Source organism: Lissotriton helveticus, chromosome 6 (assembly GCF_964261635.1).
Source record: "Lissotriton helveticus chromosome 6, aLisHel1.1, whole genome shotgun sequence".
Lineage (NCBI taxonomy): Eukaryota > Metazoa > Chordata > Amphibia > Caudata > Salamandridae > Lissotriton > Lissotriton helveticus.
In genome coordinates, this window is record NC_136067.1 from 2,043,638,945 (window position 1) to 2,043,662,669 (window position 23,725).

At 45.2% G+C, this 23,725-nt stretch overlaps 1 protein-coding gene across 1 annotated transcript in view; it reads right to left on the reverse strand.

Moving 5' to 3' along the window:
• PREB (prolactin regulatory element binding) overlaps positions 1–23,725 on the reverse strand; it is a 67,475-nt gene that overhangs the window by 22,809 nt on the left and 20,941 nt on the right. The window contains exons 3-5 of the mRNA XM_078650072.1: positions 19,049–19,269; positions 12,636–12,716; positions 2,407–2,531 (exon numbers count right to left, since the gene is read on the reverse strand). Of these exons, the coding sequence (XP_078506198.1) occupies positions 2,407–2,531; positions 12,636–12,716; positions 19,049–19,269 (427 nt within the window). The remainder of the gene's footprint in view (positions 1–2,406; positions 2,532–12,635; positions 12,717–19,048; positions 19,270–23,725) is intronic.

A 23,725-nucleotide genomic window follows, 5' to 3' on the forward strand; every position in this document is an offset into this window, starting at 1 on the left:
AAAATAGATTGTTGTTAAACAATCTCTTAATTGAAGGGGTTAGTATGTGTTAAAAGTGATGAAACGAAATGTGTTATAAATGAAAAACACAGGTTTTGACTAGTCTATAAAAAGCTATACTCAGCCTTCATCTACATGTGGCAACCCAGAGCAACCCATCACACTAGCGAAGCCTGGGTTACAACCAAGCAAGCCTGCAGAAAGGAGAGAGGCAGCTTTTTGATACTGCATGGATAAGGGGTAACAAGCTCCAAATGAGCTGTGACCATTACCGCTACTGGCTCAGGACTACCCACTAGAAATGCAAGCCGTCAAAAATCCCAATTTGCTAAGGAAAAAAGTAGATTCAAGTTCTGTCTATTGAAACTCATCTATGTGTTAGCAACAGCCACAGAGGATAGCAGATGCATCCATGTGGAGGATCCAGTGGGTGTCAATAAGAATACGTAGCGAGTCGATTAGGCAAGAGAACGGCCTTAAATTAACATGTAAAATAAATGAGTTCACCTCCCGGGAGCTCTGTAGGGAATAGCATATACTGGTACGGGAAATGGTAGCACAGCCACCCACTGTATAACGCTAGCCAAGATGGAAGCAACCCACTTGAGGTCACGATCTTGAACCCCAGCTCAGTGAATCCAGCCAAACACAAACCCAGGTCGATGGTGTTGAATGCAGTGACATATACGCTCATGACTCGGCAAATATTCATCCTTCTCCTAATACTGTCCAAAAGTGGGATATATTGCGTTGCCCCTTTGAAGGTGAAATTCACCCAAAACTTTAATTAATTTATTTCACTGTTTTATATAGTACGAGACAGGAAAACAGTGGTCCATATCTCTCAATGTTTCTATGAAAGCTAAAAAGATGTCCACCACTCACTCTGCAAAGCAGGTGTTGAGAAAGAGGGAATATCGGCATATCACTGTTTCGCAATGTTAACCTTTGCGCCACTGGCAACACAAGTGCTCTGCTTTCAATGCCTGACAATCACAGAAGACTCAAAGGCTAACTCAATGGTTTGATATAAATCTTAACTAACTAGATGACTTAGAGATGCATTTCCAGGCTCTTTTGGGAACGAAGGGCACTAAACAAGGCAACTGAGGCACTAATATTGATTTCAGTCAATGGACCGGAGTTGCAGTAACTAGCTGAAGGTACTCATTGTTCCCCCTGTAGCTCTAGTTCGACATGCTGTGACTGTGCAACGACATTTCAATTCTCTTTACTCTCGCATGAAAAGGAACAGGACTGTTAATTACACAACTATGGTGAGCATGGAACTTTAGCACACCTGAAGATTAGAGTTAGTCTGGAACTGGAACTGAAAACATTAATTTATCATAATAAGCAATTATTGGCTGCGGCCTCCAGAGCACTCTCCAGATCAATGTCCATTCAACGCAGGTCGTCGGCGACAGAGGAACCTTGCTATTTCGTATCTGGAACATTGCTGTTGATCCACCAATTCTGAATTACTTTCGATGTTCATAACACCGAAAGTAACGCTGTGTAGTAGTGCTTTTACTGTCATGAATTTAGAAAGCAAGTGTCTTTAAGTAGGCCTTATAACCCATAGCACTTTTGCTATAACACACTTTCCTATTACAATTGAAAACCTAGAAATAATAATCCATGGTGTATCACATTTAAGAGAAATAGAAAAAAGTGGATTAACAAAGTGAAATTATAATTAATAAATCAACAGATATTGTTGTTTCACCAATTTAAAGCTGTTCTATAATGTGTTTGCAAGTGGAGATCCAAGTGACGCATTACTTATTACGTGACAGTTCTTCATAGGGCGTTAATGCAGATTGCTCACACTGTAAAAGGAAGCTTACGAAGAACAGGCGCGTAAGGTCACCCAACGATTAATGATAAATACAAGACAGTGATCAGCTCTGGAGCAAGACTGTCAACCGATGGATTATAAAGCTAATAGTGGATGTCAACAGTGAATATGTGGCCTGAACAAAGAAGGTTAGTGTCTGAAGGTGGAATAAGACAGTGGTGGGAATCATGCCCTGTTTGAAAAACTGTAAAACATGCTTACTATGCCAATCTTTACATTAGACCATATACCTGACTTCCTACATGTTCTTAAAAAAATGAAAAATCAGAACAGCAGAGAAATGTGTCTGCTTTGTATTCGTTGATAGAGCAATTAACATACACGTCAGGTAAGTATTTGCATTTGTTATTTCCAACATGAAAGACATTTGTCTGCTTATCAAAACGAAAGCTTTCGAAGCCAGGCACTGTCTCAGGCGCAATGAGGCCCTGGCTAATGTTACAACGTGCATCATTATGGCCAATCGATCACAACAGGCATTCACTATGGCAGTGAAACAGTAAATTAGGTCACACTTGGTTTGATATTAAATATGAGATCATTACCTGCATGCTTGGTACCGGTAGGCTTTGTCTGGGATTGCGGGAAGGTTCTCGTTCCATTGAAGAGCGGTTACGAGCCGATCCTTTTTCCACACACAGCACTGGAAGTCATGTCCTACAGACACTATCTGTGGGAATATCAAACATTGCTTGATAAAGACCTCCCAGATAGAAGCTCATACATAGTACTGATAGAAGTGAAAGCAGTGGTACGTGGATGCATTCATTTAGATCGAATGCTGTGTTAATTGCAAAAGAACAAAATAGAGAGGCATTTCGGAGCCAACAGGCTTGATAGTGACACTCGAGCAGGCAAATGAATAAAAATCACTTGCTTTGTGCTTATAAAATATGGATGAGATAAAGAATTAAAAGTGTGATGAAAGAGTGTACTTGTCAGATGTAATATAGCCCCTCAAGCATTCCACCAGACAAAGAAGGATACACCAACCAACCAACTGAAAGATGAAACTAAAATAATCCTATCGACTGATCCAAGACGTAATTGACAATTTCTCAGGCAACAGACTAAAGGATCCTAGCGGCAGCGAAGCCAATGGCTGACGGGGGTGGTACCTGATCCTTTAGAGTACTGTATAATACAGTATGCTTGCTGTGAATGTCACCAGCCCATTACGGATCAAATCAAAAAAACAATAACACCTTACGGGTAATTCCAAAATTATGTATAAAACCTCTCAATGCTTTTTAATGGTCTCAAACACATGTTTTGTATGTGTAACCTACAGTATGTTGAATTTCAGGGTGGAATTCCAAAATAGTGATTTGCAGAATTAGTATTTAATAAATCCATCAATACCTGGAATTTTCAAGTTACGGTTAGGTATGAGAGATGCATTTTACCAGAGGAGGGGGGGAGGGGCCAGGATACTCACAGCTTTTCGACAGAGCATACTCTACAAAGAATGCTATATGCACATCATTAGCCAGGTCATACCTATAAAAGGCCAACACATCTATAACCCTCGTTAAAGGTCAGGCTGAGCCAAAGAGCATCCTTTGTTTTCCATAAAACACTAATGGATCAGGTAATTTCTTGCACTCATCTGCCTGGCACCTAGCGCCAGGAACCTCTCTTCTGCGGGCCAACCTTCTGTATGGATTACTTATTACAGAGCCAAACTCCTGAACTTGAACTCTCCAGGTGAGCAATGTAAACCTATTCTTCCACTCTATCCATTTCTTCTAGAGCTCTATCCTGCAATGAATGCAATTAGGTTATCTCCCTCCTCCGTATCATTTGTACCACCCTACCTGGCAACCCTTGTGCTGCTCCCTCCACTCACATTATTTGTACAAACCCCTCCATTACCAAAAATAAACTGCTTTCTGATCAACATGTGATAGTTCCCTAAAAATCAAATAAACCTGCACGATTTTATAATGGAACACATACCCGACACCCTGTTTCTTACAGAGACTTGGTTTCGCAGGAGCTCCACATCCACTCTGGCACTAGCCTTTTCTTAATGCTACTCCATTTGTTGAAGAAACTGCTCGCACGGCTGTGGAGGACAGCTCACAATAGTCTTTTGCTCCACCTTCTCTTGCCTACTGACAGAGGTCAATTAGGTACCTATGTGTGGTGGCCTGAAATCTAATCTCCAATTCAGTGCCTCCTGCACTTCATTTCAGAATGCTTATTTGCAGGCCCCTATGCACCAGAGACGACTTGAGCTCGCTTTTATGGACTATTTTGCACCTTTAGCTTTTAAAGCTTCTAATTTTTCGATGCTACACAATCTTAGCTTCCACCTGGATGCTATATCCTCCTGCAACGCCATCATGCTTTTTAACTTGGTCAGGCCTTGGCCTTACTCAGAAAGTCACTGCCCCACCCATGTGGCAGGCCATTTGTTAGACCCTATTTTCATTCATGCGGCATGCTTCACCACTGGCCACCTCATCACATCCTTGCAAAACAGTACTACCAAGGCGGACGCACCCTTCTTTATGAGGGAGTTCTTAAGATATACTAATGCCTGGGTAAGGCAGTGATCCAGTTAGGGTTATGAATACCTTAAGGAATACCACTGCAGTGGTCTTCTTTAAGGTATCCTCAGGTATGATTAAAAAAAGGTAAAAAGATTTATGTGTGGATGCTTAAAGATACAATGAGCCTAACATCCCCTTAATGTGCCGACAGGTTTCTGCCTAATCATGTGCCACAGAATTGGTATGGGACATTCATCTGGGCTGTACAGGGATCCCTACTGCCAAATATACGAGGATAAATAACAGCAGGTGGGACAGAGATTTCCTACTCTCACCAATGATTAGAGTGGAGTAGTGTGGCTCACTGGTTAGAGGCGGCAGGCCTGAGAGCAGAAGTCAGCCTGGGACCAGGGTTCAATTCCCGACGCGGCAGGGTCGTGGACCTTGGTCAGCGGACTCGATAATTCTCGCTTCGGTGCTTACTCTAATCAGGGGTTCCACTCGGCAACTCTGGGCATTAGCTTGCCTAATCTCCACAACGGCCTCACCAATTCCGGGGATGCCTGGCTCCACCTTGGGGACTCCCAGCAAGGGACCATCCCACAGGGAAAGCCAGGACGGGTTCCCCAGAGTTATACAGCGCCGGGACGCCCCGTTGCTGGGGCAGCTGTGCGCTTTACAAGTATACTACATTTACATTTACATTAGAGCCATAGCCACTCAGGGATGACATTCACTTCATGGTCTGGCCAGGGGTGGCGGCGCCTCTAGTCACGCAGTCATCAAAGAGATGCGCAAGGTCCTACACGTAAGTTCGCCCCATAAGTCAGCCAAACCTGTCCTGCGGTATAAGGCGCAATAGTGTCCTTATTCAATTCTCCCACAGTCTTCCAGCCCCTTACTGATGAAGACATATCTTTCGGCTCCAACACCCATCAAGTCTAGCTCCCTCTCTGAAACCTACTATTAACACATTCTTTACACATATTTCCACTGCTATCAAGCACACTGCAATTTGTAATTTCTCCCTTTGCACAGCTACCGTCCCTTCCCTTAAGGTTGGAAATAGTCATGCCATTCCACTCTTGAAGAAACAACCGAGCAACTATCGCTACCTCCATTCCCCTCCAATGTTCTAGAGAAACGAGTCAATAAACAACTATCCAATTTCCTTGAATCTAACACCCTGCAAGAACATTTTCATTCAGGATTCCGTGCCCTGCACAACACCTCTCCAGGCAGCCATTGATAATATCGGAATGACCCTGAATATGGGTGGCTCATCCACCCTGATCTTCATGGATCTATCGGCAGCATTTGATATGGTATCACACTCCAGAATCCTCTCCATGCTCTTTAACCTAGGTATCAGCATATAGCTCTGCAATGGCTTTGCTCTTTGATGGAAAGAAAGCTACCCTACTTCTCAGATCCCACCCATCTTGCCTGTGAGGTGCCACAGAGATCCTCCCTGAGACTTACTTTATTAAACATTTATGTCTCACCCTGGATTTATCTGCGTGTATCTTTGGCTTCAACACTGTATCATATGCCAACAACACACAATATTGTAGAATCCTCTGTTCACTCAAGTTCAGTTCTCCATTTGCAGGTCAACACCCAAGAGGTTGAAAAAAAGCAGCTTAGAGCTCAACGCCAGCAAAACAGAGGTATTAGTCTTCAGCCAGTCATCCTTGCATTAGTCTCCTCTATGGTGGACATCAGAATAAGGCCCAACCCATCAGATCTACCAAAGATCTTGCTTTTACATTGACGATCATTGCTCCTTTATCAAACAAATCACGTCCCTATCAGCCAGCTTCTTCACAATCTTGCTGACCCGGACAGAGAGAGATTTTCTGTCTGGATTGGACTACTTTAACTCCTCCTATCTTGGATTGCCTGATTAACTGGTACAACGGCTTCAAACTATCCACAATGCGGCTGCCCATCTTATCCTTAGTCTAGCTCACAAATCTCCACTCCAAATCCATAGGCAAAACTGTGAAACATTCTCTCTCCCCAGATTAGACTCACACAGTGTTCACTCGTATTCCGCAAAGAAGCTGAAGACCTGGTTTTTCAAACAATCTTTTAATAAGTTCCAGTCGCTAGAGAGACTAAGAGACTGTTACAACCATCCTGGTCCAACACCACACTGCCCTTTATGGTATTTGCCACTCTCTACTAATTGTTTAAAATAACATCCTGTAGTTGTATACAGTCTCCATTACCAACTTTAGTCAGTTTCCTTTCTACCTTTATTTCAATGCTACATTCAGTTTTTCTTCTACCAAAGCTACAATACCCCTATCTGAAATATGGATATTGCTCTGACAAAGTTTATTTCTCCCATCTGTGCACATGTTCACTCCCTTTAAATGTGGAATAGACCGAAGACCAATACTTTTCACAAGATGGGTGCAAAACTTTAGAAGAATCCTAAATGGAGGGTTTGACCACCAAGATAATCTCTCTAAACAATCCAGAGATGCAACACACACCCAAAGTCAATGTGTACAATGAACGCTTAAACATTTGGGTGTAGACAGGATGACAAAATGAAACTAGCTGTCCATTTAAAAAACAGAAATAAGTAAGATATGGCAAATGATTTAACGTGATTCCATCATACTCCCTTTTTTCAACCCTCCCTTCTTACCATTCTTTACTTACAGAATGAGATTGTTGCGGGGGTACATCTTAGGCGCTCCAGATACATATACAAAATATGGGGAAAAGCATGCAGTTGTTCCTTAAAACTTTATTACAAGTGCTACAATAATCTGAGTGTGGAGAAAACCGTTTGCAGTTAGTACACTACCAAGAATTATCAAATAAGGGGTACTATTTACTATGAAATTAAACTTGTCAAAAACATTAAAGCGCCCACATATTCACTCTCACCTTGGTGAAACCAATTGGAAAATGAGGACACATTTATCAGACTATAAAATTGGCAAAAAACTTGGGAGTGGGAATGGGAGAGATCAAGTCTTCCCCTACTCCTAGGCACTGTTGTGACTTTTAAGAAGTATGTGTCAGAGTATTGAAGATGTGAAGGCAGACAGATGTGGTGGTCACAGGGAGAAAATCTTACTGTAAGGGGTAATGGTAAAGAAATGGAAGACCCCCTACAGCCAGGAGTCTCTAGAATGAAAGTGGTTTTTTAGGTCTCGCCTGTCAATGCGCATGCGCATTGAGCAGAGCGAGACTATGGGGGCTTAAACAAAGCTTACCTACACTGGCCATTCACTAGCGATTTGATGAAGTGCATGTGCACTTTTAACTCAATGCGCAAGCGCAATTAGTTAAAATGCGCGTGCACAGCATCAAATCGTCAGCTTAGTGCCGCCAGCAGCTCTTCCCGCTCCGCCCCCTGCTGCATCAAAGGCTTGGCGCTGTGCCTCAGCCCAGCCATTCTCCTCCCCTAATTACCCCCTGCGGCATCAAAGGCTTTTTCACGGCCGGCCGGCCGTGCTTTCAGTTCACGGCCGGCCGGCCGGCCGTGTCTCCTTTTTTTTTTTATTTTTCCATTAATTGAATGTCTTCCAGCAAGCTCTCCTCATCCGTAGCTTTAGGTGTGATGACAGCATTTCCTTATAAGATTACTGCTCTCTTGGGAATATATGAGGGCAGGAAGCCTTCTGAATTCGGCTGATCATTATCAGAGAGTGTTTTGGTGAAAATACGGGACTTTTCTTATGCGTGCTGCTACAAAAAGAGCTCAGCTCTCCTTAGCTACGGGAAAGCTGTTTGGCTTACTTCTGCTCGCTCAGCCAGCAATTGTGCCATGTGGTGTGTTTTTAGCTTTACTAGCTCATTGGTGTGTACTGGCTTGCCACTTTGCTGGAATAAAGTACCGGCCATAACGCTGAATACGACTTTCTTTTAATTAGTTCACCAGTTTGCTGCCAAGTGAATTTGAGAGTAATAGTGGCAATCATGTTTGAAACTGCATAACGTGAGCGGAATAAGCTTGCAAGCCGCAATCACCCCACATCCACCACATCCACCACCACATCCACCCTCACCCTCACTCACCCTCATTCCCTCACCCTCTCACTCACCCTCACTCTCACTCACCCTCACTCACCCTCAACCCCTCACCCTCACTCACCCTCAACCCCTCACCCTCACTCACCCTCAACCCCTCACCCTCACCCTCACTCACCCTCACTCACCCTCACTCACCCTCAACCCCTCACCCTCACTCACCCTCAACCCCTCACTCACCCTCACCCTCACTCACCCTCAACCCCTCACCCTCACCCACCCTCAACCCCTCACCCTCACTCACCCTCACTCACCCTCAACCCCTCACTCACCCTCAACCCCTCACCCTCACTCACCCTCAACCCCTCACCCTCACTCACCCTCACCCTCACTCACCCTCAACCCCTCACCCTCAACCCCTCACCCTCACTCACCCTCACCCTCACTCACCCTCACTCACCCTCAACCCCTCACCCTCACTCACCCGCACTCACCCTCAACCCCTCACTCACCCTCACCCTCACTCACCCTCAACCCCTCACCCTCACCCACCCTCAACCCCTCACCCTCACCCTCACTCACCCTCACCCTCACTCACCCTCACCCTCACTCACCCTCACTCACCCTCACTCACCCTCACCCTCACTCACCCTCACCCTCACTCACCCTCACCCTCACTCACCCTCACTCACCCTCACCCTCACTCACCCTCAACCCCACACCCTCACTCACCCTCAACCCCTCACTCACCCACCCTCACCCTCACTCACCCTCAACCCCTCACCCTCACTCACCCTCAACCCCTCACCCTCACTCACCCTCTCACCCTCACCCTCAACCCCTCACTCACCCTCACCCTCACTCACCCTCAACCCCTCACCCTCACCCTCACTCACCCTCAACCCCTCACCCTCACTCACCCTCAACCCCTCACCCTCACTCACCCTCACTCACCCTCACCCTCACTCACCCTCACCCTCACTCACCCTCACCCTCACCCCCCCTCACCCTCACCCACCCTCACCCTCACTCACCCCTCACCCTCAACCCCTCACCCTCCCTCACCCTCACTCACCCTCAACCCCTCACTCACCCTCACTCACCCTCACTCACCCTCAACCCCTCACCCTCACTCACCCTCACCCTCACTCACCCTCAACCCCTCACCCTCACTCACCCTCACCCTCACTCACCCTCACCCTCACTCACCCTCACCCTCACCCACCCTCACTCACCCTCACCCTCACTCACCCTCACTCACCCTCACCCTCACTCACCCTCACTCACCCTCACTCACCCTCACTCACCCTCACTCACCCTCACTCACCCTCACTCTCCCTCAACCCCTCACCCTCACCCCCTCACCCTCACTCACCCTCACTCACCCTCACCCTCACTCACCCTCACTCACCCTCACTCTCACTCTCCCTCACTCACCCTCAACCCCTCACCCTCACTCACCCTCAACCCCTCACCCTCCCTCACCCTCACCCTCTCACCCTCAACCCCTCACCCTCACTCACCCTCAACCCCTCACCCTCACTCACCCTCACTCTCCCTCACCCTCACTCTCCCTCACCCTCACTCTCCCTCACCCTCACTCACCCTCACCCTCACCCACCCTCACCCACCCTCACTCACTCACCCTCACCCACCCTCACCCTCACTCACCCTCAACCCCTCACCCTCACCCTCACTCTCCCTCACCCTCAACCCCTCACCCTCACCCCCTCACCCTCACTCACCCTCACCCTCACTCACCCTCACTCACCCTCACCCTCACTCTCACTCTCCCTCACTCACTCACCCTCAACCCCTCACCCTCACTCACCCTCAACCCCTCACCCTCCCTCACCCTCACTCACCCTCACTCACCCTCACTCACCCTCACCCTCACTCACCCTCACTCTCCCTCACCCTCTCCCTCAACCCCTCACTCACCCTCACTCTCCCTCACCCTCACTCACCCTCAACCCCTCACCCTCAACCCCTCACCCTCACCCCCTCACCCTCACTCACCCTCAACCCCTCACCCTCACCCTCACTCCCCCTCAACCCCTCACCCTCAACCCCTCACTCACCCTCAACCCCTCACCCTCACTCACCCTCAACCCCTCACCCTCACTCACCCTCAACCCCTCACCCTCACTCACCCCCAACCCCTCACCCACCCTCAACCCCACTCACCCTCAACCCCTCACCCTCAACCCCTCACTCACCCTCACCCTCACTCACCCTCAACCCCTCACCCTCAACCCCTCACCCTCAACCCCTCACCCTCACTCACCCTCACTCACCCTCACCCTCACTCACCCTCACTCACCCTCACTCACCCTCACCCTCACCCTCACTCACCCTCACCCTCACCCTCACTCACCCTCACTCACCCTCAACCCCTCACCCTCACTCACCCTCACCCTCACTCACCCTCACCCTCACTCACCCTCACCCTCACTCACCCTCACCCTCACCCTCACTCACCCTCACTCACCCTCAACCCCTCACCCTCACTCACCCTCACCCTCACTCACCCTCACCCTCACTCACCCTCAACCCCTCACTCACCCTCAACCCCTCACTCACCCTCACTCACCCTCACTCTCACTCACCCTCACTCACCCTCACCCTCACTCACCCTCACCCTCACTCACCCTCACTCACCCTCAACTCCTCACCCTCACTCACCCTCAACCCCTCACCCTCACTCACACTCACCCTCACCCCCTCACCCTCACTCACCCTCCCCCTCACCCTCACTCACCCTCACCCTTTCACCCTCACTCACCCTCAACCCCTCACTCACCCTCAACCCCTCACCCTCACTCACCCTCAACCCCTCACCCTCAACCCCTCACCCTCACTCACATTCACAACACATATTGTGTTACAATAGGTGTCACATTTGCGAAAGATAAAACTATTGGCATTGTAAATAACAAAGCTATTAATTTCGCTATTTTCAAAACAAGCACATAAATTAAAAATGTGTCCTTTACAATACCAATAGCTCAAACTTTCCTAATGCGAGACCTATTGCATTGCTGTGCTTCTCTCCCCTGCTGCACTCTCCTGCTCTCTAGAGATGTGGCCTAACGACCAGAGCTGCCATCTACGTCACGTAAATACAAAACATGTTGCATTCCAAATGCTATAGGTGTCACATTCGCGAAAGTTATAACTATTGGCATTGTAAATGACAAAGCCATCAATTTAGCAATTTTAAAAACCAACAAATAAATAAAATATGTCATTTACAAGACCAATAACTCCAACTTTTCTAATGCGAGACCTATTGCATTTGCAATGCTTGTTTAATTTACCTTCTGTTCATGCTGAAAAACTGTCTGGTACAGCTATTTGATCGCCTATGCTAATCCTTTAAGTTGTTTACTCTCTTTATTCTTAATTGACCGTGATCAGTTGGTAGACCCTTTATTCTCCAACACACTTCTACAGCCTCATGTGAGGTCTACCACCACACCAGCATCTGTTGCCCAACTTCACTAGAGAACTGTCATCGAGATAGTAATTGGGAATACCTACCAATCGGTCTGCAACAACAGACTCTACACCCACTGAACACTATTTGCAAAAATGAAATTCTATCTATGGACCTCTAGAATCAAATTGCAACCACTGACATGAGAACTCAATTTCACAACTTTCATCTCCCGAAAATATTCCCAGAATTCTTCTTCTGTCAAAATTCCAAAGGATACCCCTTTTCTCAAGAGGTGCTGCTAGATTTTCTACGGTGAAATGTTAAATCGGAGTGCAATAAGCCTTTAGACAGAAATATGAATGTGAAAAGAACATGCCATCATGGAGAATAACTGTTCTGCAACTTCAACCAAGAACAGAGACTGTTGCAGCAGCCTGCCGCTTTAAAGGATTCCCATCAAGTCATTTTAAACTTCTTAATGCTGCACCCCCCCCCCCCCCCATATAAAACAAAACAATTCCTCGTCCTCTAAATTCTTTCTCAATTATTCTACTAAATTGGCAATGCTTAAATATGTCTAAACATATTTTAACATTGCAGTTAGGCTCTGTTAAGCCTTTTTACACATAGTCCCAATCAGACTATAATGACAAAAGTTGTTTGTGATGGGCCATTACAAAGTGGCTTACTGCCGCTCATGTTTGTAACACTTAAAACAAAGCATGATGCTTCTCTTGGCCAGAGACTAGCGCCCCCCACTTAGATCACTTAAGGCCCCCCAGGGTGGTCCGCTCTCTGTTTTATGGGAACTGTGGAGTAGTCATTAAAGCGGTTGTACCTTATTTCCTGGATCCACAGCAAGGTCTTCAATTTCCCCATTATGCGCTTTGAAATCCAGAATTTTCTTCATACTGGGATACTGAATGGAAAAACACAAAGTGAGAAGCTGATGAGGAATACTAGGAACAGAGATCACACAACCATTTGCTCCAAGTATTCTTGAACTCACAAGGTTAATTCAATTTCTATGGAAAAGGAAACATACAATCTCTTTTCTGTTCCCACCATGACCTCCACTTGGTGTAGTCATATGGTTTTCAGTCAAATGACACTCTGTGCTTTTTCAGAAGTTCCTGGTAGCACAAATTTAACCATTCTAAAATACTAGTCTTGAAATGCAAAGACATGAAAGCAACTAGTTTAGATCCACAATTAAAACTATGTCAATATGTGACAAACAAGGAAATACAGATACACAGAATAATTCAATATAAATCAATATATGTGCACCATTTTAGGCTCATCCGGACTCAGCTAAACGTAACAGAATATTACACGTTTATATTGACAGTCTTCAAGCACTATCTCACAGACTAATGCTAAATTGATAGCATGACACAGGCCTTGAGCAACACTTAGCATTAGCCTAGCTGCAATTCTGTATACATTACATAAGTAACCAATCAGGACCCTGTCCTCCATCTTGGTCTTTTACAACCCATTCAGTCATCTTGGTTATTTGCATGAAAAGAGAATTACTTAACTATGGTCTGAATCTTTGAGAAATCTGTTAAGCAAATAACAATGTGGTTACAATAATACATTCCATCTAGTAATCACTGCAGATAACCCTGCTGTGCCCAACTGTCACTGTGCACAATCCTGGGATTGAGGGGAAATGGAATGCATTGAAAGGAAGCCCTCGTTGTGCGGCACCATAGGCCAAATGTCAAGCCTTATCAGAGCTGTCCTTCCCAGTATTTTGGCTATACTTTAACTTCAGCAGAAATGAACCCAGATACTCTTGAGAGATACATTGGCAACTATTCCCCAAATGTTACTATACGTACATCAATTATATTTAATATTGGTTCCTAGATTTATAAACATGTGCAGCATCACAACAAAGTTTCTACTTCCACGTATTTGGGGCATTATACTATTACGGGTTGCAAAAATGGAATAGAAGACCCTATGCAATTCTTCAGCATACAGAGCCAGAAGCTCACTCATCTTTCTCCCCAGGAAATGTTTTATCATTTGGGTTGTGTAAACGAAGCTGTCTGGTAATGACATTTTGGTATGCAGTAATGGCAGCCAGCTGTACTTTAATAAGTGTAGATTTACCCAAAGCTAAAAGATAAGACTATATGGGTTCTAAGGTCCTCCTGCTTACAGATATAACAGGTGCAGAGGCTCTTCCAATGGTGGCATATCTCACAACTTCCAACTCTTTTAAAAAAATCTTTTTTTTATTGAATAAACAAAAACAAAGGCAACAAAAACAGCAGACAAAGTGCAGTGCAATCTCCATAATTTCCAACATTTTCAGTGCATTAGTACAGTATTAGTCATAACGTTACATAGGATGAATAACTCAGTCACGTGCCTTATTTAATACTTTGTGGTCCGAACATTATTCCCCCACGTGGTCCGCCGACAGTGGGGAGGCATCGTTGAAGGGTGTGCATATCATCCCCCCTATTTACATTCCATGCACCCCAGATTCTAGTCTTTTTTTGTGGGCATCCTCTGCCTTCGTATATTACCCTCTCCGCCTGCATGCACCAGTCCATATCAGACTCCCAGTCCCCGAACCTGGGTTTAGCTACCCCTTCCATGTTCTAGCTGTATTACGTTTCGCAACCATACAACACAGGGATACCCACACTCTCTCAGTTCTTGATAAGTCAGTTGCATCCCAGATATTAAAAAGGCACAAGCGGTGAGACTTCAACAGTTTTATGGCAGGTTAAAGACAGTGCTGATGTGACCTTACACCAATATGTTTGAAGAATCGGGCATTCCCACCACTGATGCAGGTAGGTGCCAGTTTGACCAGATCCCCTAGGGCGGGCAGCGGAGTTCAGGGCACCCATTTTAACAAGCACCAAACTGGTGTAGTAAGCTCTGTGCAGGAGTTTGAGTTGGATAAATTTAAAACAGGATCGGATCGCCACTTCCCGGGGAAAAGCCAAAGCCTCCTGCCAATCTTCGTCGCTAATGCCCCCAATATCCTCCACGAACTTTGCACAAATTCTCCCCAGAGTATCCAGTGTATTGTTTAGTATTTTCTGTTATGTCAATAAAATAGCCTTTTCCTGGAGGTAATTGTCTAGAAGTCTATCCTCTAGGGGCGAGGAGACATGCAGTTCAGTTCCTCCAACTTCTAACTCTTGCTCATAGTCTTATCCTTTCCCCTCTTTAATCGTTATGTCACACCTTGTAATGTCCCTCCTCTCTTTCCTCAAGATGAATCTTTGTTTCTATTCTATTCACTCCAATCAGTGAACTTTTGCTGCCTTATTTCTTCTTTTTCACTTGTTGCCCCGCGTGTTAGTGCCTGCTGAGATCATGATATTATATGAATTAAATCATTCAGTGCCTTCTACTAGGAGTGTTGTTGAATCATTGGCGATGTTGTTTTGTTTCCATTACCTCCCATAATTAAATGAGGACTCTACAGGTTGCACTTTATCAAAAACAGAAAGAAATATGCTCTGTGGAATATTACAAGATGTAATGTTATATCTTAGGATACTCCTTTGTGGGGTATTTATTTTTCAAGTGCCTCTCCGAGGGTCTCTCTTACTTCAGTTTCTGGTTCATATGTTCCAATCTGTGATGCCTAATAATGTGATGAGGGTATGTATTAAAACAAGGGTCTCCAACCTTTTCGTTTGAGAGCTACTTCTGATCAAGGACATTCTTCCCAAGCTCCTAGCAAATTTTATCACAGTAAAATAGTGACCATATATGTTCACATTACAACAGGATTCCCAGTAGTGACCACCCAACCATTTCAGGCGAGGTTACCAATAGAAATGCCAGGAAAAAAAGCTTCGCAATATTAAATGCCTTCAGCTGACTAATGACAGCCAGATAAGCCAGGTCTGTTAGCTTAATGGACTAATGTGTCCACTGTAGAGACCTGTGTTCGACCTCATGGTTACAGGTTCTAATCCCGGTAGGTCCAATCAGCCTTTCTTCCTTCCTGGGTCGCTTGAGTTGGGTAACAATGAAAATCAGTTACTTAGTGCCAGATACCCTTGGGTGAACATGCACTTTACAAATAAACGTTATCTTGTCATCCTGTGTAGACATGAGTCTTCCCAACTCAGCTTAAATAATCATTCAATGCTCAACTTTAAATGTGGTGATCAGTTTCCGAAAACACATTTTTCAAATACTGCTTTTCATTTTGGGCAGACAAATTCCACTTTCCAGAAAAAAAGCCGGTCCGCAAATAAAATTCTTTTTGCCTTCAAAATATGTTTTAATTTTTAGGGACTACGCAGTTCCCAAAAATTAGCTTGTCATTTTCACCAAGAGCTCACATGTACAAATGCCTTACACTGACAATTTCTGTTTCAAATGTCCAGGTATTCCACTCACAGGCCATGGATGCTCACTAACATCAAGGATGCATGTAATATGCCAATGATGCCCACTATTATACCCGAGCTACCACTGTGCTAAGGAAGGACACCATAATTGCCTGCATGCAGCCCATATAACAGTTGTTCGGGCTGGACTGTTCCCATGAGGCACAGGGTCAGACTGATTTGCATATGGCCATGTCTGAACTGAAGTGGCGGAGTGAGCTGAAGAATGATGATGGATTAAACCCAGATCAGTTGACTGGGGGTGAGTGCTTGCAATGTTCAACACTCCGTCCATCATTCCCTTTGGATTCGCTTTGTTCGCCCTAAGTGTGGCAGGGTATGCTCAGACGTGAGTCCCTTGCTCACTTTGCCACTGGATTCAAGCAAGCCTGGCTGATGGCGGCTGATTAGCCAGAAACCGGTCCCAGGATGCTTGTTTCCGGTCCAGGGAAGACATGGCTTGGCAGTTCGGGCTGGACTGTTCCCATGAGGCACAGGGTCAGACTGATTTGCATATGGCCATGTCTGAACTGAGGTGGCGGAGTGAGCTAAAGAATGATGATGGATTAAACCCAGATCAGTTGACTGGGGGTGAGTGATTGCAATGTTCAACACTCCGTCCAACTCCGTCCATCATCCCCTTTGGTTTTGCCTCATATAACAGTCATGCCATTATTATGTGAGGGGTGGCCACAACTACAAAGGATGGATAACAGTAGACCTGTATTAATATTAAATGGTTAACGAGTGCTAGTATGCCACAACCTGATCAAGAGTGTTCACACTGTCAAGGATGCCATTATTATGCCATTGCCTAACAGACAAAACTGTGACAGAGATGAACTTCATATGATGGGTGTAGCATCTACATTTGGTGGTCCTGGACATCAGGCACAGCTTCCAAGAAGAAACACTGTTTATTAGGGAAGTACACAACATCACAGACACACATAAAAGTGCACACATACATACACACACAAATAAAGATGCACAAGGCTCTTAACAGTCTCATCTTTGGATCCATGCCCTGCTTGTCTCAGCTCTTGGGGCCGAGCATACAACAAACAAACACATTTTCGCTACGGCTCCTGCAGTACCACACTTTAGTGGTCAGAACTGGTTACTTCTGGGGCTCCACTGACATTCTCCGTTCGCAGGCCTTTGTTCACACACATGGTGTGACTGACCGAGTAAGGCCTAATACAAGGCCACTTCCTTGTGACTCAGCTAGATGGAGAGAGTGGAGGAACAGTCAAGTGGCAGACCCCAAAAGCAGACACCGTGTTTGAGCGTTCATTGGTTTGACTGGCGGTCCCTCTAAGGTTGCTAAACTGATACAGTTGCCTTCTTTTTGATCCATAGAACCTCTAAATGAGCTACTAGGTATGGCTACACCTCTGAGAGCTACTATAAGGGTGCTGATGAGCTACTAGTAGCTGCTGGGCTACTCGTTGGAGGCTTATGCTTTAAAACGTTGCAAAGAAAGAAGTCACTGGCACATATTTAGGTGGCTACATCAGTTCTAGAATGCTAGACTCTGCATATACAACTGGGAAGGTGCTAGATCAGCCTTTAAACCCAGGATCAATTTCTACAATTCATTTGAGGACTAAGCAAGCACCAGAGATGATCCTTTTCCGGGACGGGATGCTCAACTTTATGCAATGTGTCCACAATGCCACACATAACGATTGCATCACCCTGAGTGATACAGAAGAACAGGACATTGAGCAAGATCTTGGTGGAAAGAGAGTCTAACTGCTTCTAATACCCTCAATGCAACATTGAAAGGAGTTGGCACAGAACCAGGGGATACAATAAGGAACTAAGCAAGGCATTAATTATGGGCATTAAACTTGTCACACCAATGGGTGTGTGGTTGGCCCATCATTTAGTCCCCAGCATGGTATTGCATGACAGACCTAGAAGGGTCGCTTGTCAAAGGGAGCTAGCATGGTGTCTTGGCAGCATAAAGGCGAGAGACACCTCAACAGAAAAACACAAAAAAAAAGTCAACTACCTTCCAAGAAAATGCTGAAAACAGTGACGCACAGTGGTAAGACAAATCCTTCCTTACCTCAATACAAAGTCAAAAATAATCTAGGAAGAAGCATGCTGCATTCAGAAACTCTTGCACAGTAGGAGGAAAAAACACAAACTAGCTGGCCCTGCTGAGAATGAGAGGATAGTGTCATTTTTCAGTGGCAAGATTTACCTCCATCTTAAAATAATTTTCCTAGATGGCATCTTCTGAAAAATGTACTTTACTATGACAGAACTGGTGCAATTGGCAACATTCAAAATATGCTGCTCCCTCCACTAGGCATTTATCACCCTTTTCAGGTGGTCAAATAAGTGCCTCGTTGTCAGTGGGATACCAGCAGTGCTTTCGTAAACCTTCGACAGAACATAGAAACGCTGTAAGCGGTACTGTGCGATTACAGAAAGCTAACCTAACTGATCATTACTGGTTTTATCATTCAAATCATTTTCAAAATTCGAAATGTGATATGGGATTCCGCATATGACATAGATATTTTGCGGTTTACGAATACCAGAGAAAATACGATAATGGCTAAACAGTCTTTTCAGCCGCTCACAGTACAGCATAATACAAAGTACAAGGTTTGAAGCACGCCAAATAACTGGAAGCAAGCATTACACAGCAGCAACATGGAAAGCAATGTGCCAGGACAGCCTGGCTCCTGTTGAAACTAAAGGAGGACAGTGAGGGTGGACAGGGCTTCTTATTGCGAAAAAGCTCCATTATCTCATTTCATTTATATGAATTAAATAACACAGTGCACCTAGAGCCATAAATAATTCTAAGCCTATAAAATTTAATCAGTAACAACTAAACAGTTACCTCCCAGACTCTAACGAAGCCATCCACTCCTCCGGTGACAATCAAGGATCGGTCGGGGCTGAAACACACAGACTTCTGCAGGGAATCAGGGCTGAAATCAGTCTGCACCACTTGCATGTCCTCCACGGTCACCTCAGCAGTCTCATTCTTTGTGTCTCCTCCACCATCTTTGACTGTGCTATTTGATGGTTTTCTCTTCCGGGGCCCTTTCTCTTTTCCTCCTGCAAACAGAAAATGGTATCCAAGTGGTTAATAGGAAACAAATACAACTTTGAAATACAACTGTTTGATTTGACGTGTAGGTAGTAATCTCTTTCCACTGTTGAGGTGATGCCATCCTGGTGCGGCCACATAATGCTGTCTTATTTCAATACTGTATTCTTCTGCTATCTTGTCGACCAGCACACAGTGCAATGCATGTTCACATCAACCAACTTCATATAATCTTTCCTACCGTACAACTTCGCACACAATGAAGGTAGGCCGTGAGGAAGCAAGCAGACTGGTCAAGGATAGCCAGGGATAAATAATATTACTTGTCAAATTCACAGAAAAGCAAAACATACACTTGCAATGAGAATTTGCAAGAGCTGTATATATTGTTCTCCAAGAAACAGGCAAGGAAAAATCACAAAACCAAAGACATCATTTGTACATTATAAGTGATGGATCTTGAATGACTTGACCCCCCCAAAACCGATCACTCACAGCAGTCCAGCCTTCTGTGATGCTCTAGCCTCTTTTTCTCTGAATAAAGTAGAGGTCATCTTCTCCTCATTCAGCAAATCAACAGGGCGAGGCCAGGGATCTGGGAGTCGGGACGCAGGCTATCAACAACTCGCCCATGTTTGACCGTTTCACCCCATTAGAGATTAAGGAGGTTACCAATCTGCTGATGGGATGCCGTTCAGATTCCCCCGTAGACCCCTGTCCGGCAGCAGAATTAAAAACTCTCCTGAGGTTAGTGCCAACACCCTGACCCTGTTATTGAATATTATATTGGAGGCAGGTCATTATCCAACAGCATGGAAAACCGCCTCAATCTTGCCACTGATTAAAAAACCTAATTTGGAGCCTAGTGATCCTAACAGCTATAGACCCATCTCCCAACTTCCATTAGCGGCGAAAATAATGGAGAAGCATTCATAAGCAACTCAGTTTGTTCTTTGAGAACAACAATACGCTGGAACCCTCTCAGTATGGGTTCCATGTAGGACACAGCACTGAGATAGCACTGATCAAAGCCATGGAGAAGGTTTGCGAAGCGGTGGATCATGCTGGATCTGTAGACAGCCTTCGATACGGTCCATCACGAAGTGCTGATGGGTCGATTATCGAAGGCAGGGGTCCAGGATAAGGCCTGGAACCTACTGAAATATTTTCTGGCTGACATAGTTCAAACGGTGGATCTAGGAAGGGACAGATCAAAACCGTTGTCCCTCCCCTGTGGAGTGCCTCAGGGGTCGTCCCTCAGTCTGATCCTTTTTAATATATATGTGAGCCCACTGGCTGCCCTTATAAGATCCTTTGGGCTGCTATTAACATCTTATGCAGACGATACACAAATCGTCCTGTCCCTTCAGCGAGTCAAAGAAGCTGAAATTGCCCCTAGTTGTCACGACTGCATGTCAGCAATAACTTGCTGAATGTCTGCACATTGTCTGGCAAAAACAGAGGTGATTATTTTTGGGAATAACCCCAACCTCTGGTCTCCAGCATGGTGGCCCAGTGAAATGGGCAACCCCCCATTTTCTTTGCAGAAAGGAAAGAACTTGGGGGTGATCATGGACAACACACGGACGTTTGGGGACCAGGTCAGCGGGTGGTTTCAACAAGTTTTTCATCCTGAGAACCCGGAAGAAAATAAAATTCTTCCTTGCAGAGGAAAGTTTCAGAACAGTTGTCTCAGCCCTCATTCTCTCCCGTCTGGACTATTGTAACAGCCTGTGTCTGACCATTCATAAGAAACATCTTAACAGATTACAGATGGTGCAGAACGCGGCTGCTAGGCACCAAGGTTCATTTCGGTCAGAAATGGCCTACGACACCTTCATTGGCTTCCGACAAAACAATGTGCTCAATTTAAAACTCTTTGTACGGTTTTTAAGTCCCTGATGGGTATCGGTCCAGAAGACCTAAAAAAGTGCATTCAATGGTATATCCCGGAGAGAATGCTGTGCTCAATAGAAGCAAAGCGAGTGATCGTTCCTAGAGCAAAGAAGGCTAATTGAGGTGGTAGGAGCTTTGTCCAAGGAGCCACCAATGCCTGGAACGACCTTCTTTTACATCTAAGGTCTGCCACGGATCACCTTTCACTTAGGAAGGGTCTGAAAACCTGGTTGTTCTCAGTTTAATCTCAGTCTGAGCTCAGGGGCAGAGGGTACCAGTTAGACAGTGCTCTGCGCCAGGACACCCTTGGGTAACAGTGCGCTTTACCAGCCTAAATAACATAACATAACATTCACCAAACAAGCTGATGAAAGTTGCAGGAGATTTGGAAAAGGTTTACTATTTCTAGTGTATGTGTGTATTGATTTTTACATAGTGCAAACCTAGCTAGCGATCAAGAAAATGCTGTACAACTCAAGGAAGAGAAAAAAAGAGATTGTGAATAAGATGCTTGGTAGCTGGTGGAGATTAAATCTCATCTGAATTGCGTGTGTGGGAGCTTGGAGGCCCCTAGTGATGCTCAATGAAATGATCTTTGAAGGACTGTCTTCAGTTCTGTTCTGAACTGAAGAAACAAAGCAGTGGCTCTGAAGTGAGGGGCCTGCCTGTTCATATCCTTGGCATGTGGCGACAGAAAGCCGGTCATTTACTTCTTTCTTTTAAGCACTTCTTCCCTTCTAGTCTGGTGATGTTGTGGCTAAAAGAGATACTGGAGGCTTGTTGGAGGTTGAACTGTTTGCTATTGATCTGTGCATGATGCAGCACACTTTAAAGACAAGTTTGAAATCATGGGTATTGGGGTACCAATGTAGATGGCTCATATTCATCATCTGCACTTATAAAGCCCCTACAAAGGGTTACAGAGCACCCACGTGCTGAATAAAGTCAAACAGGGGGGATAAGGTCCAATTTCCTGAGTACTTGGATGAGAAATGAAGCATCATGGAAAACACTCTACAGGGCTCAGGGAGAAATCAAAACTTACTAATGGCAAGCACAAAATCACTTGGCTTGTTATCAGTTGTAGAGAGAATCCTCCCTCTCTCACCAGAGAACCAGATTTGGAGTTGTTCGATATAATTGATGATGAAGATACATTCGGTCTACACTAGATATAGATTTAGGCACCGAATATCATTGGATGGTGGAAAAATATTCCTTGGGGCGGTTAATGTATTTGAAAAGTTTCGGGTACACATGTGCATTGTCTGCATTTTGGTGACTTGATTGTATGGTTGGGAGGAAGCTTCAGAGTGGTTCCAAGAGTGGGTTGATGTTCAGTAGAAAGAGTGTGGATCCCAGTGGGCCAAAACTCGCTCACTGGTGGCAGATGAGATCTTATGAGCCCAGCAGGATCATTCTGGAGCAACGGAACCTATGTGGCGTGTGATGATATTGTTTTGGGCTTAATGGTAAATGTTGTACGGATGTTCATAAGTCACAAATATCAAGTAGGCGGGGTTTTCCCTGGGAGGAGATGAAGTGGAAAGTGAGAGCTGTTTGGATACAAGGTTATAGGGTCCCCGGAGAGTGCAGCACCATGCGGTGGTGTAGATAAATGAGCCTTTTGTCCGTGTTTGTGTTTCGATCGCAATTGGATTGTGCTGGGGTGGATTGGAATGAGCTGGATTGGACTGGGGTGGATTAGACTGGGTGGTGTAGGGTGGATTGAATTGGGGTAGATTGGATTTGGGTGGGGTGAGGTAGATTGGATTGGAGTGGATTTTTTGGACTGGGTCATATTGGAGTGGAGTAGGTTGGGAGGATTGGAGTGTGGTGGATTGGACTGGGGTTAGTGGTTTGAATTAGAGTGGGGGGATTGGATTGGTCTTGGGGTGGATTGGACTGAGTGGATTGGACTGGACTGGGGTGGGTGGACAGGGGCGGGGCAGATTGGAGTGGATGGATTGGAGTGTACTGCACTATTTTGTTTAAAGCATTATTTCAGAAATTACACATAAAGAAACAATGTTGTGTGCAATAAAATAATCCTCATCTTTTGAGAACAGCGCCCACGTGCAAAAACAAAAGAAAACATGAGTGCAAAGTTAGAAAAGAAGATTTGGCAAAATAAAAGAAACTTAACTATTGGAAATAAATCTTTGCAATTTTGTTTGCCTGGTTGGTCGCATTTTTACTAGTAACGTGCCTTTTGTTTGTAGGGCACTAAAAGTTAAACAGAACAAAATAGTACCTTCTACCACGTCAGGAGCAGTGGAAGGGCACGGATTTAATTTAATCAATCAGTGCTTGGTCCTTGCTCCACAGACAGGAACAGAAATGTTAGACCTGGCTTGACTAATTACGAGGCTATAAAGTGTCACGAAAGACAAGAATTTATAAGAGATGGGCGGGTCCCAAGCCCTTTTTGTTAACAACCAGGAAATGTGAAGCGAACTGAGAGAGAGCAAGAGCCTCTCACTTTTGCTGCTACCCTCGCTGTTGACAGGTTGCAAAAATGCAACTTCTTATTTTAGTGTTACCACTCTTCTCAGGAGATTGAAAAAA